Here is a 12,642-nt window from a genome sequence, read left to right as displayed (position 1 = left end):
AGTATTTTAAGAGTCTAAAGAAACACCAAAGCTACAGATATACCATGTTAGCATAAAGTATAAAGCATGAACACAGGATTAAATATTTGCATAACTGTTCTGTGCTTTGGTTCATTTAGTGCGGTAATATGGCACGAGAAGGACTGCGCACACTAGTTGTTGCCAAAAAATCACTTACTGAAGAACAGTATCAAGATTTTGAGGTATGAAAGGACAGAGTGATTTTGCCCTTTATCATGTATAATTACTTCAATGAGAACATCCCTCTATTGTATTTTTTAAGGTTGCAAAAAAAGATTATTCATATTTAAAAAATAGATAATTGAGGTATTGTCCACAATCTCTTAAAGTCTTTGTCACTCATTAATGATGGTTCTGCAGTCATATGTAGGATCCTCTTTGCTTTATTATTGGAGTGGAGAGTGTTTTCCCAGAAGCTAATGTAATGTTATTTTTGTAGCTTCAGCATGACCTAAAAAAATCTACTTGTTCTCAAAGATAAGGCCTTTCCTCCTTAGAAGCTGTGATGCCTCATTCTTAATAGTTCTTCAGGAGGCATTTTCTTTAGGTGCATTGTCAGAAGAGCCCTGTGTAACATTGGGTGTAAAGTAAAATGGCTCCTTTAGTCTTGTTCTTCATTAAAGATATATAAAGACAAACACTTAGCCTAATGGATCCATACTATCATTGAGTGGTAGACTGAATGTATACTTTATGAGTCGTAGCAAACTCTAAGTGGTTTTGTGTTTGTGCAAACAGAGTCGCTATAACCAAGCGAAGTTAAGCATACATGATAGAAACCTGAAGGTTGCCGCTGTTGTGGAGAGTTTGGAGCGAGAAATGGAATTACTGTGTCTCACTGGAGTAGAAGATCAGCTGCAAGCAGATGTTAGACCAACTCTAGAGATGCTAAGGAATGCTGGAATAAAGGTACTTAACAATATTGCTGACATAACAGGTTATCATTTATTAACTTTTTAAATCAAGACATAATTTGTATTTGTATGTATTTAGGTTCTTTCAAAGTAAGAAATGCGTCAAGTCCCAAGCACATTCTGGGCATGAGCTAGCAGAAACAAGTAAGACACTGTGTGCAAAGTTTTCTTGCCAACAACAGATTTCATCAATCTCAAACTTACTTCTGTAGGAAAACTACCAATGGATAGATGTGTGTGGCTCAGTCATTTATCCACTGGCTGTCTACAGCAAACTGTCCTTGCTGACACTAAATGAGTTTGAGCCAAGATTTGTGTGACACCAATGTTTTCAGGTTTGGCACTCGTAAGAGGTTTCAGCAAAGATCAAAATGTGAATTATTTGAACTAGAATTCAGAACTGCCCTTGGAGTTTGTTCAGTTCATGTTAAAGGGGTGGCATGAAAAGCCATGCAGAAGAGTTGGTTTGCTAGACACCTATCAATTGCACATGTACAATAATGCATGTATTTGAGGGAGGGTTTCAAGTAAATATATGAACAATATCTTAGGGAAGGGGGCAAGATTATACATGTTTTGCTTTAAGCAGTGTCAAGCTCTACTCCAAATAGTTGTAATGACTTTGCATTGGTTAAACTGAGTCAGACACAGTGGGATATTTTGCATATGCTGCTTGTGCTGGACTTCAGCCCCTCCATTATCTGCTGGAAGGGCAGCTCAGGAGGGCAAAGCAAACCAGGAGAATTTTGGAATACGATGACAATAATTTCCTTACACTGGTGATTGAGTCATCTTACTAACTAGTCATCATACTAACAAACCTTCTTGGTGTTAAGGGCTGAGAGAGCTGTCAGACATTGGGAACATAATAACTTTATCCCTTAATCTTTACTGCCTTCTCAGTTCTGCATGGTGAGTGGGCAGGATCTCTTTGGAGTGTTGGGACTGTAGCTCATGCTCCAAGATTTGCTGTCTCATGGTTTGGCTGCTGCTTCCTGAGATTATCACCAGGGTCACAGACTGTTGTGTTGCATCATTTTGCTGACAAACGTCATCTGTATTCTCACTTTTCTGATCAAGGTAGTATCAGGGCCATAGGGAAAGGATTTTTTGCTTCCCCAGAGCTTTACTTTGTCTTCATACACATTGTGAGAATGGGAGGGGAATGGAGCTGCAAAAAGTAAAGACAGTTCTTTTCTGCTTTGCATACTATTGCAGTAAAAACTGTTAGTTAATTTTACTTTAAAATGCACAAGTCAGTATATTTTCTTGGATAACCTAATCCCAAAAGGTGCCAGAGAAAACTTGGAGAGAGATGTCATTTAGATTTGGAGAACAGACATGCTAATGTCCGAAGAAGTGAACTCTTACATTCTTTTGCAGATATGGATGTTAACAGGCGATAAACTGGAGACAGCAACTTGCATTGCAAAAAGTTCTCACTTAGTGTCTAGAAATCAAGATATTCATATTTTCAGACCTGTAAGTATAGTTCTAACATTTTTTGTTGGTTCATCAAAGGATGGCTAAAACAGTGTTGCTGTATTCAATTAGTAGTTGGCTGGCTGTTGAAAGTTGTTGGGTTATTGTACTGAGTGTCATTGTAATGATCAAGAGAGTAGTACTTAGGTTGTTGTTCAAGGCAGTAAAATCACAAAGCATTTAAGGGTGTTGTTTTCTGGAGTTGTTGATGTGGAGAAATGTTTGAAGCTGTGTGTGGGTGTCCCATGTTCAACACACATTTTACACCCTTCATAAGAGACATAGCAAGATACCTCTAAATAGTGACGGAGAGGTCTGTGTGAGGTGAGGTGCTGAGCCACTAAAAAACTGTCCATATATTTAGGCTGTCTGAATGTCATTCTTGCTTGTTTTAGCATTTTCATTGATAGAACTCTTTAGACTCAAGCAGAATTAATTCTGAATGAAACTGTGAACCTTCCCTTGTGTAAACAGAGATCAAATTGGTATGAGAAATCTTTTTCATGTCATTATATATATGTGCATTAAACAGGCTGTTTAAGTAATTGTTAGAAAAGTAAACTGAATCTTCTTCTATATGTTTTATATGTGTACTATTCACTTGACTGAAGCCAAACAGAAATAGATTTTCCAGACATTGATTGATGCTGTGTGATCAGACATAATGCATCTGTTTGTTCTAAATGAACCACTTGCACCTACAGAAATAATTATATTAATATCATTTACATGTAAATGTATTTTCTTCTGTAGCATCAGAATGGCAAATTAGGCCCTGCAGACTACTATTTGCAATTAAATTATTAATGCTTCTGATAAAACTTCAGATCAATTTTTGTTGACCTTTCCACATTGTAACACCACAAATTAAGTATTTCTGAACAAAATGTATTTAGTTGAGTCAGATTTTTATTTTCATTGCCTTGACTGGTAATAAGAGATCAGCATAAAACTGTGTTAACTTAGAATATGTAGTTTTAAATTAGTTAGAAAACACATTTATACAAAATTACTTCTGTGGCTATACTTGCTGCAAAGAAATAACTACTGAATTAATGCAAGAAAATATCAAGCACTATAACACTTCTACTGTAGTTATAAATTAGAAAGATAACACCTTTTGCTACTCTCTTTCCAAAAAGCTGTGTTTTGTTTTTTACAAAATTGTTTATTCTTAGAAGTCTCAGCTTCTATATGTAACTCTGGAGGTATTTACAAATAAAACAAAAACAAAAACATTCTGGTAGGTTGAAATTTAGAATAGAGAGGAAAATCACTACTCATCAGTGTGCATAAGTGCTGACATCTCTTCATCTCTGCAGTGTACTAGGCCAACAGTCTGGTGTCCCTAACAGCTGTCAGACAAGGAGGTTTCTCTTTTCATGCTTAGTTGTGGAAAAGAAGGAAAAAAATTCTGAACTGGGGCATGTGTTTGAGTTTTTCTCTGTGCAGGGGCTTTTTAATGTAACTCAAATTTTATGGGTAGTAGAGCCCATTTGGAGAGAGAAAAGTTCTTTGAACTTCATCAGGTTGGGTAGTAGTGGGTCAAGGACAAAACTTCACATTCAATGTAATTAAGACAGAGACAAAATTAAAACTGTAATCAGAGCTTATGCTTTATTCTGTGCTTGAAACTTTGTCTAGCATGATAGCTCTAAAAGACATTAATATTTTTTTGGGGAAAAACAAGAAAAGAAAAACCAAATTAAAAACAAAACTAATTTTAAAAAACTGAAAAAAACACAAAACAAACAAAAAATCCACCACCACATCCAAACCTGCCAGTCCCCTCAAAATCTGGTTACAATTTCAATTTTTCATATTCTGTTTATAGTTCAGAACCTTCTAAAATGCATTTAGTAACATTTGACTGTTTTTTGCATTTCACAGCTGGGCTTTTTTGAAACTATTATGTAAATTTTAAAAATCTATTAAGTAATTCTTTCATATTATGCCACTTGATCTTGTCTTCAGAGTTAAGCAAGATCCAAAAGGATTAGTACTAATGAGCGTCTTTATGTCCCTTTGAAATCTGTGTCTCGTTACTGAAACTGAAGAAACAATTAATAGGAACACTTTATGTTATTCTAAGAGCATATTTTGCTGGTTAATAAACAAAACAATTGAGGTTTGCTTGGGAAATTTTTCTGTTTTTCTCTAGACCTGCCAGGATGAAAAGACTTAGGCCACCTCAAAATTCAGATATTTTAATGTCGTTAATTCAGTACTATTTTAGCCCTTGCAAACTTTGGTGAGGAACCACTTAAGCTGACTACATAGATTTTACTTGTTTGAGGATTACTCTTTCACTTCATAAGGTTTGAGGCTTATAGTAAAATTCCATAGGTATTAGACTTGCAATGGGATAAAACCCTTGAAGCACGGCTTCTGGGTGTGAGGTCTCAAAACTTGATTTGTTTAGGCAGGGTTTTTTAAAGAATATAACAAAATCTTTTAACTGAGTGTTTTTTATTGAAGGTTATCACTCGAGGAGAGGCTCACTTAGAACTAAATGCTTTTAGGAGGAAGCATGACTGTGCCTTGGTGATATCTGGAGACTCACTTGAGGTAAAAACTTGGTTTCTGTGAAATTATTTATATGCTTATGGTCAGAAAGTGATGTATCAGCACCTTCACACTCTTTTTTCAAGTATTTCCCCATACTGTTAAGTAGTTCTTAGAGATACTTTTGCTTATCACTGAGCGCAAATTAGATTATATATGTTGTAGATGTGCAAATGTTACTGGGTTCCTAGTCTTCTGTACAGTAATAGAAACGGAAATTGTATACAGCATGCTTTGGTACTGTCTATTCTCTTAACCTCAAAGCATGTTGCTGCTCTATTCTCTTTGATTTAAAAAATAATAAAGCCACAGTCAGGAGAATCTTTCTTTTTTTTCCTCCCAGTTGGATGTTGTACATGGAAAATATCATTAAAAATATCTTTATACTGTGTTTTTGTGTGGGGCTACATGTAATAATATTTAATTGTAAGTAAATCCAAGTAGTTTTTTTTTTCCTCAGGTTTGTCTCAAGTATTATGAGCATGAATTTGTAGAGCTGGCTTGTCAGTGTCCTGCTGTAGTGTGCTGCCGATGCTCTCCCACCCAGAAAGCCCACATTGTGAAACTGTTACAGCACCACACCGGGAAACGCACATGTGCAATAGGTAACTCTTGGCACAACCCTGCTAGTAAAGTCTGTAATAAATGTAATCAGCAGGTGGCACCACAGAGAAATAGCTGAAACTAAACCAGAGAGACTTCTTTACCAACCTTTACCTGCAGCCAGGTATTACATAGCTATGGCCCAAAATGCCATTCCATGAGAAAGGTGTGGTTATCTTCTCTATTCTACAGGAATGTCTTGATTACTGAAGTAATTAATTATAAGTCATAGATTAATGGTAAGAATTTAAAAGCATATAAGAGGTTTCTCAAATACTGTAAGGCCAGGAGAATAAAACCTCTGAAGGACTGAATATTGCAGTGACATTTTCCAGGTGATGGAGGAAATGATGTCAGCATGATCCAAGCAGCGGACTGTGGAATTGGAATTGAAGGCAAGGTAATGTTAACAATTTCATTGTGAAATGTGTGTCACATAGAAGCCTAGTAGAATGTGATTAGAAGCTTTATTCTTAAACAATAGTGAATTGATAATTTCTAATGAAAGTATTCTGCAAGATTATAAGAATGCTTAGTCTTTAGTATTTTTGCTTGTATGTCTTCTGCTTTATCATTTTAAAAGCAGGAAAAATTATAGTTGTTTCTGTGTAGCATTTACCCAGAAGAAGCAGGAGAAGCAGTTAAACTTATTTGTTACAGCCCACTGCATCTTAGGATATGCACAAAAAAAATTGTCTTGTCTCATTGCAGGGTTGATTTTCAAAGAAGGAACAAACTTGTCTTTTAAAATGAATTGTTGCTTAGAATTTTGAGACTTGATACACATCTCTTACACTGGGTTCATATTTGAAATATTTTTCTTTTTTTCTAGGAGGGAAAACAAGCTTCTCTAGCAGCTGACTTTTCTATCACACAGTTTAAACACATAGGTAGGCTGCTGATGGTACATGGCCGAAACAGTTATAAAAGATCAGCAGCACTTGGTCAATTTGTCATGCACCGAGGCCTTATTATTTCAACTATGCAGGTATTTAATGCTTTGTTTTCTGACTAGCTAAATCCCTATGTCTGTCTTTGAAATGTCACAAAATCTTAACCAACCAGTATTGTTATTTTTCCTATATTGTATTGTTTTGTATATAGAATTACATTAAATAATTAATTATTAAATAATTAATTATCTGCTTTTTCTAGGCTGTATTTTCATCAGTCTTCTACTTTGCATCTGTTCCCTTGTACCAAGGATTCCTAATGGTAGGGTAAGTCAAAGCAAGAGTTACAATTTCTGGTAATAAATGCAGTAAACTAACTGGTTAAATAACACCATGGGCTTGGTGTCATCCATGTTTTCCATGCATTTTTCATGGGTATGCTACCAATGATGGGTACCAGCCTGGGATGAGTGTACCAAGAAAAGTCACAGCAGGTTGGCTGTGCACTATATGATGGGGGAAGTCTCAATATCAGTTCTCTGGAGAGGGGGATCTGCATAGCCTTAGAGGAAGATACCACAGAACCTGTGCACATACGAGGTAAAAACAATAAAGAAAATCTCCCAGAGCAGACCAGCTTCAGCTGCCCCAAAGATTAATGTACAAATCTCAGTGACAATCACAGGGTTTTGTGGTAAAAATGGAGCTGAAGCTACTATGAAATTTCCTCTGAGAGCGCACTATCCAACTTTGCCACATAGATTTCCATTAATGTGAATACGTGCAGCATTAGGAGCACCTTGGTCATGTTGCAGCAGCTAGTTTACTAATAAGGTTCCCCAAGTTATACAGCTGAGAGATGTGCATGTGTTTGTGTTTGTCCCTGTTCTCTGTCCCTATGACCTAAGAGCTTCCTTCTATTCTCCCTATAAATAATAACAACTTAAATCAAGAGTAACTTAAATCTTAGTCAAACCACGGTCTGATTACACCAAACTTTGCAGAGGCAAACAGCAGACCTCTCTAAAAGATTTGCAGAAATTGTGCTAAGTTCCAGGGAAGTACATGTGTGTATCTCACATGTGTACAATAAAATCCAAAGCCACTTACAGAGCTGTTAAGACTCTTATTCATCCACCTACCTTCTCCACATTGTCCAGAATTTAGTGCCCTTTTTTTTAAAATTCAGTTTTCATGCATCCATCTAGACATTAATTTAAATGTCACGTCTTTGGACTGGTTGTCCAAAGTGCAAGTGCACAGGGAGTGTGGTAACAGGTGATAAGCTTGGGTGATAGAATAAATAAATGTATTTATTGGTTTTGATTGTATAAGACCCCTGTAACTTCTCACAACTGACAGCTCTCAGAACCACAAGAGCAGGTTGCATGTGAAAGCTGTGTTGGTAAGCTGCCTAAGTACTGGGAAAAAAATCAGTTTCATTTCACTTACATAAAAAAAATAATTGAACTCAGTAGATCAGTTTATACTTATATCATACGAAAGCCTTAACGTGCGTTCTTCCTTTCTCCTAGGTATGCAACCATATATACCATGTTTCCAGTCTTCTCTCTAGTATTGGATCAAGATGTGAAGCCAGAAATGGCATTGCTATATCCAGAACTTTATAAGGATCTCACAAAGGTATGGATGTCTTCAGTGCTCAGCTATGAACAAATGCTAAAATCTCCAGTGTGCAAAACCAGGAATTGTTGCAGTCTTTTTCTTAAGGGATTCCAAGCAAGACAGATTGCACAACTATTGCCAACTTCTGTACTATTAAAATAATCCCCAGTACCAAACATTTCAATCATTTTAATTAATACATTTCTCCCGTCACAAGTGGCTATACTGAAATAATTCAAACCTGAAGGTATATTGATAAAGCAACCTTGGCTCTGGCCCCAAAATCTCTGATATGGAGTTATTTATGTTTACATATTCACATTACTTTTCTATTTTAATTGGTAGATGAATTTATAGATTTTTTTTTCCTAACATGCAGAAGTTACTGCTGATGACTCCAAAAACTTTCTTTTAAATAACAGATATTTATAACTGATATATCTGAACTCAATTATCCATGGATACTGCTTTCTTTGTGTTTGTATAAACTTGCAAACAATCAAAGTTTGTAATTTTGTTACCCACAAGTGTGAAATACATCTCAAGATTCTGTTTTAATAAGCTTTTTGAAAAGCACTTCTTCATCCTTAGCTGTCAGCTAGGAAAGTTATGATCCAAGGCAGAAGCAGACTCCAGTTAAAGACTCTAGCCCAAAATTTTCTGAGTCTGTCTTTTTAATTGCACTAAATTAGCTATTACCTATGTTAATCTGGGATCATGTTTTTTTCCTCTGTTGGAGATCTTGGTTCTTTCTCTGCTTGAGAATCTTTGAAGTCTTTGAGATTTCAGTCCTTTATCAAACTCCAAAAAGCATGGTCATCACCTGCTAAACAGAGCCATAAGCTTGCCTGTGGAAAGCTGTTCACAGAACTTGGAACTTGCTGCAGTAATAAACAAGTGCTGATTCTTGCCTGTTCTAGAGTGATTTTTTTTGTGGCAAAATGGCTGCTTTTTTGCCACTTTATCCCTTAAAATGTGTATTTTTTCAGCTCTTCAGTTCTAACATATTTCATCAGTACCCTCAGAGAATGCAAGACTCATATCATATGTACAGCATTTATTCTTTGATTTTTTGCATATGTTTCAGTCTGTACCATTCACAATCAAAATATTTAAAATTTATTTGGTAATATTTACTTGATGAAAATTTGCAGTAGTGATAAATTTATGCTGTGAAAGCAAATGGGCAGTTTATCCTACATTTTGAATTTACTAGTAAATAACTGCAGATTTGCTTAATGTTTTGGTCAGTTGGTACAATGCTGTAGTTGTTTTGAAGACTACATTTTACAAATAAAAAATAAATGAATTTTACTGTATTTATCATTCTGAAAACTAGCCAGAGCATTGCAAGCTAAAATTGCAAGCTAAAGCCTTAACTTCTTACTCCCAAATTTAGACTTTGTGCAATTTCTATACAAGCTTGAAATGAAGAATCATAAAAACAAGTAGGAGCTTTGTAGCCTTTATCACTTCAGATACTGCTTATTTTACTTGTAAAATGTTTCTCTAGCACTGAACTATTAAAAATATATGAGCTGAGTAGATTTATTTTTTTAAAAGTTGTGTTTAACTGTCCTCTCACATGTTTTCCTTAGGGAAGATCTTTGTCATTTAAGACCTTCCTCATCTGGGTTTTAATCAGTATTTACCAAGGTAGGAGAGAGTCCTAATTTTGCTGAACTGAGAAATTTTTGTCTGCTATTAGCAATATTGTTTTTCAGCTGCAGGTTGAATTCCCAAAGCTTAGCATTTCATCAGTAGTTATATATATTGCTTTCTGTTTATCTTGTAAATCGATATTCCTGTAGTGTGCCAGGCCTATTCAAAACACAGCCTGATTGGTATTTTTATTGGTGCATGTTACCTAAAAAAGGACATGTTTTTAATTAAATGGTAATCCAGAAAAATTTTAATGAGTGCTTATCACATTGCATGTATTTACACAGTAGTTTTCTTTCATTGAATGACAGAAGTACTGTTGAAGAAATCTGAATTATGTAATCAGTTGAAAGTAATTACACTTTCAACAATATCTCATTTATTTGCAGCACTTGACAAAATGAGGTTAATTAACAGTTCATTGGATATATTGCTCTAAAAGGTGTTTAATTTCCTAATAGTTTTATTTCTGTATGGCTTTACTTTGGTTGGCTTATTTCACAAGTACAAAGTACAGTAAATATCCTTCTTTTAGAAAGATCAGTGTTATAAAAATTGCTGGACAAATTTTCATAATGAGCAATCAACCGTTCAGTGTACAGTTGTAAAAACTGGTACAGTGACATTTCACTGCAGGGTGTATTGCCAACCTTGTGTGCCTCTCCACCCCACCCAGGTGGTATTCTGATGTATGGAGCCCTGCTGCTTTTTGAATCTGAATTTGTACACGTCGTTGCCATTTCCTTCACTGCCCTGATCTTGACTGAGCTCTTGATGGTTGCACTGACCATACGAACGTGGCACTGGTTAATGGTGGTGGCTGAATTCCTCAGTCTTGGCTGCTATGTGGCCTCTCTTGCATTTCTAAATGAATACTTTGGTGAGTAAAACTACTTTAGTAAAGAATTGGTTTATATCTTTAATGATGTTTTTCTCTTCCCTTTTTTCAATTAAGAATAGGTGATGTTTTGAAATGCTGCTCTCTCTATAAGAAATATAATTGAGTCCAAATTAGGCCTACTTAGTGTTGGGTTAAAATATTCTCTTACCCTTTTCTCCCAGAATTCAACAATCTTTATCCTGTTAGTATGGTTTATCTAGATGATAAACTTAACTCAAAACACTCCTGCCTTTTCCATCCTTGGTCTGACATTGACAGTCCAAATTGCATACCTTAAATTGGCTTTGAGATTTGCACTATTGAAAATAGACATGGTTTGTTAAAAATCAGGATCTGTCGCTGAATTGGTGCATTATTTTCTACACCAGGCCAAGTGGGTGTCATTAGATCTAACTCACAAGGCTAAAATTGCTAAAGTATTGTTAGGAAGTGATGAAGCAGCCTAGTAGGAAAGATACTTTACACAGGAACCATTGGTTCATAAGTATAGTAAGCTTGTATTAAGCTTGCTTTGCTTTAAGTTTTGGTATGACATACAGTGCCTTAAGGTATTGTTTACAGTTCACAAGATGAAAGAACACATTTCAATGGCAAATCTTAGCAGTCACGAATCTGAGCATCAAAATAATACCTATTTCTTCTAGGATCAACTTTTCCTTTAGTAAAAATAAAGTAGCTAGGTGTGATTTTACAAATATATGTAATAGCTTTAATTATACCTCACAAGGAGCAGAATCCAGCTTCTTCTCTGCCTTTTAGGATCTGATGAGCATGGAGCTGCCCTTCCTTACCTGTTATTTCACACAGCAGAATTAAGCATTACATGGCACTTTCTAGAAGTCTCACAATTCTGCCTTCATTCAGTCAGTTCCCAGGTGTTCAGTGCTAGGGTAGTGTGTGTGCATTATATGATTATTTATGTAATTATTTATTTAATCAGTAAATGCTTCACTGCCTGTTCCAGGCATTCTGGTACTTCCAAGATTTCTCAGGAGTCAAATTTTAGTGAAGAAACAACCCTGCTGGGCTTGGTACCTCTATTGTACATTATTTCAGGTTTGCCAGAGCACCCTTTTTTTTCTCTGACACTGATGCACAGACACATTAATAGAGATTATTGGGTTGATTTTTGAATCTCCACAGCCAAATTACAAATTAAAGGAAGAAACAAGAACAGATACATTTACTTGCACTTGAGTGCAGACTTCCAGGAACTTCATAAAGCAGAACTTGCAGCTTGACCTTTGAAAGCCTGTAGTACTGGTGACAGCCAGTCCTTCCATCCTTTCTGGTGTTGTTCTGTGAAAAACGCTTTCAGATGATGTTCACAAAGGTGTAGAAACCACAGGAACTTTGTTTCTTGCAAACTTTTCCATAAAGGGGAGTGTTTTCCTCTCTGTGCTCATCTATTTGCTGGGCAAGCCCAACTGAGTCCATAAACGGTTGCACGACTTCTTGCAACCCAGGGACTTAACTTCACTATTTTTTGTATTTGAGAGTACTGAAAAGGCTGCAGTTTCATGAGATTTTGTAAAGATGTATTTTACTCTGTGTTATTAACTACTTAATCTGAGAAAATTCCTTTATTCTAGTCTTACTTCTGCTTAATGCTTTATTCTTATTGAATTTGTCCCATTATAACTGCGGGGAGGGAGCTTTTTTGTGTATGTGATGCAGCATAATCCTAAGTGATGGTTTGCACTTCGAGATATAGAGCAACATCCATGGATCAGGAAAATGGTCCAGACCAAAAGTGCTTGACTTCACTTGCAAATAAACTTATTTCAGTGATGTTGCTTATAAGGATCATCTCCTTCCAGAGAAATTATATGATGACATGACACTCAAATTAGAAAGGCAAAAATACCAAAGGCAAAACAGATACTGTTCTAGAGCTGTGACTCATGAAAGTTTTTATGTTTCTGAGTTAATTGCACACAGTGGCCTTTTTAGAGTGTCTATGACAGGTTGCACA

The 12,642-nt window shown here is 35.9% G+C and overlaps 1 protein-coding gene across 2 annotated transcripts in view; it reads left to right on the top strand.

Moving 5' to 3' along the window:
* The window catches only part of ATP9B (ATPase phospholipid transporting 9B (putative)), a 151,297-nt gene that overhangs the window by 136,962 nt on the left and 1,693 nt on the right, over positions 1 to 12,642 (top strand). For both annotated transcript variants that reach the window (XM_064422474.1, XM_064422464.1), the window contains exons 18-28: positions 120 to 203; positions 760 to 930; positions 2,319 to 2,417; positions 4,896 to 4,985; positions 5,443 to 5,587; positions 5,921 to 5,985; positions 6,418 to 6,573; positions 6,741 to 6,805; positions 8,014 to 8,122; positions 9,703 to 9,760; positions 10,443 to 10,646. In XM_064422474.1, coding sequence (XP_064278544.1) covers positions 120 to 203; positions 760 to 930; positions 2,319 to 2,417; positions 4,896 to 4,985; positions 5,443 to 5,587; positions 5,921 to 5,985; positions 6,418 to 6,573; positions 6,741 to 6,805; positions 8,014 to 8,122; positions 9,703 to 9,760; positions 10,443 to 10,646 — 1,246 coding nt within the window. The remainder of the gene's footprint in view (positions 1 to 119; positions 204 to 759; positions 931 to 2,318; positions 2,418 to 4,895; positions 4,986 to 5,442; positions 5,588 to 5,920; positions 5,986 to 6,417; positions 6,574 to 6,740; positions 6,806 to 8,013; positions 8,123 to 9,702; positions 9,761 to 10,442; positions 10,647 to 12,642) is intronic.

This window comes from Passer domesticus, chromosome 1 (assembly GCF_036417665.1).
Source record: "Passer domesticus isolate bPasDom1 chromosome 1, bPasDom1.hap1, whole genome shotgun sequence".
In the NCBI taxonomy this organism is placed as follows: domain Eukaryota; kingdom Metazoa; phylum Chordata; class Aves; order Passeriformes; family Passeridae; genus Passer; species Passer domesticus.
Note: the sequence above shows the minus strand (reverse complement) of the source record. Positions and strands in the feature narration are given on the sequence as shown.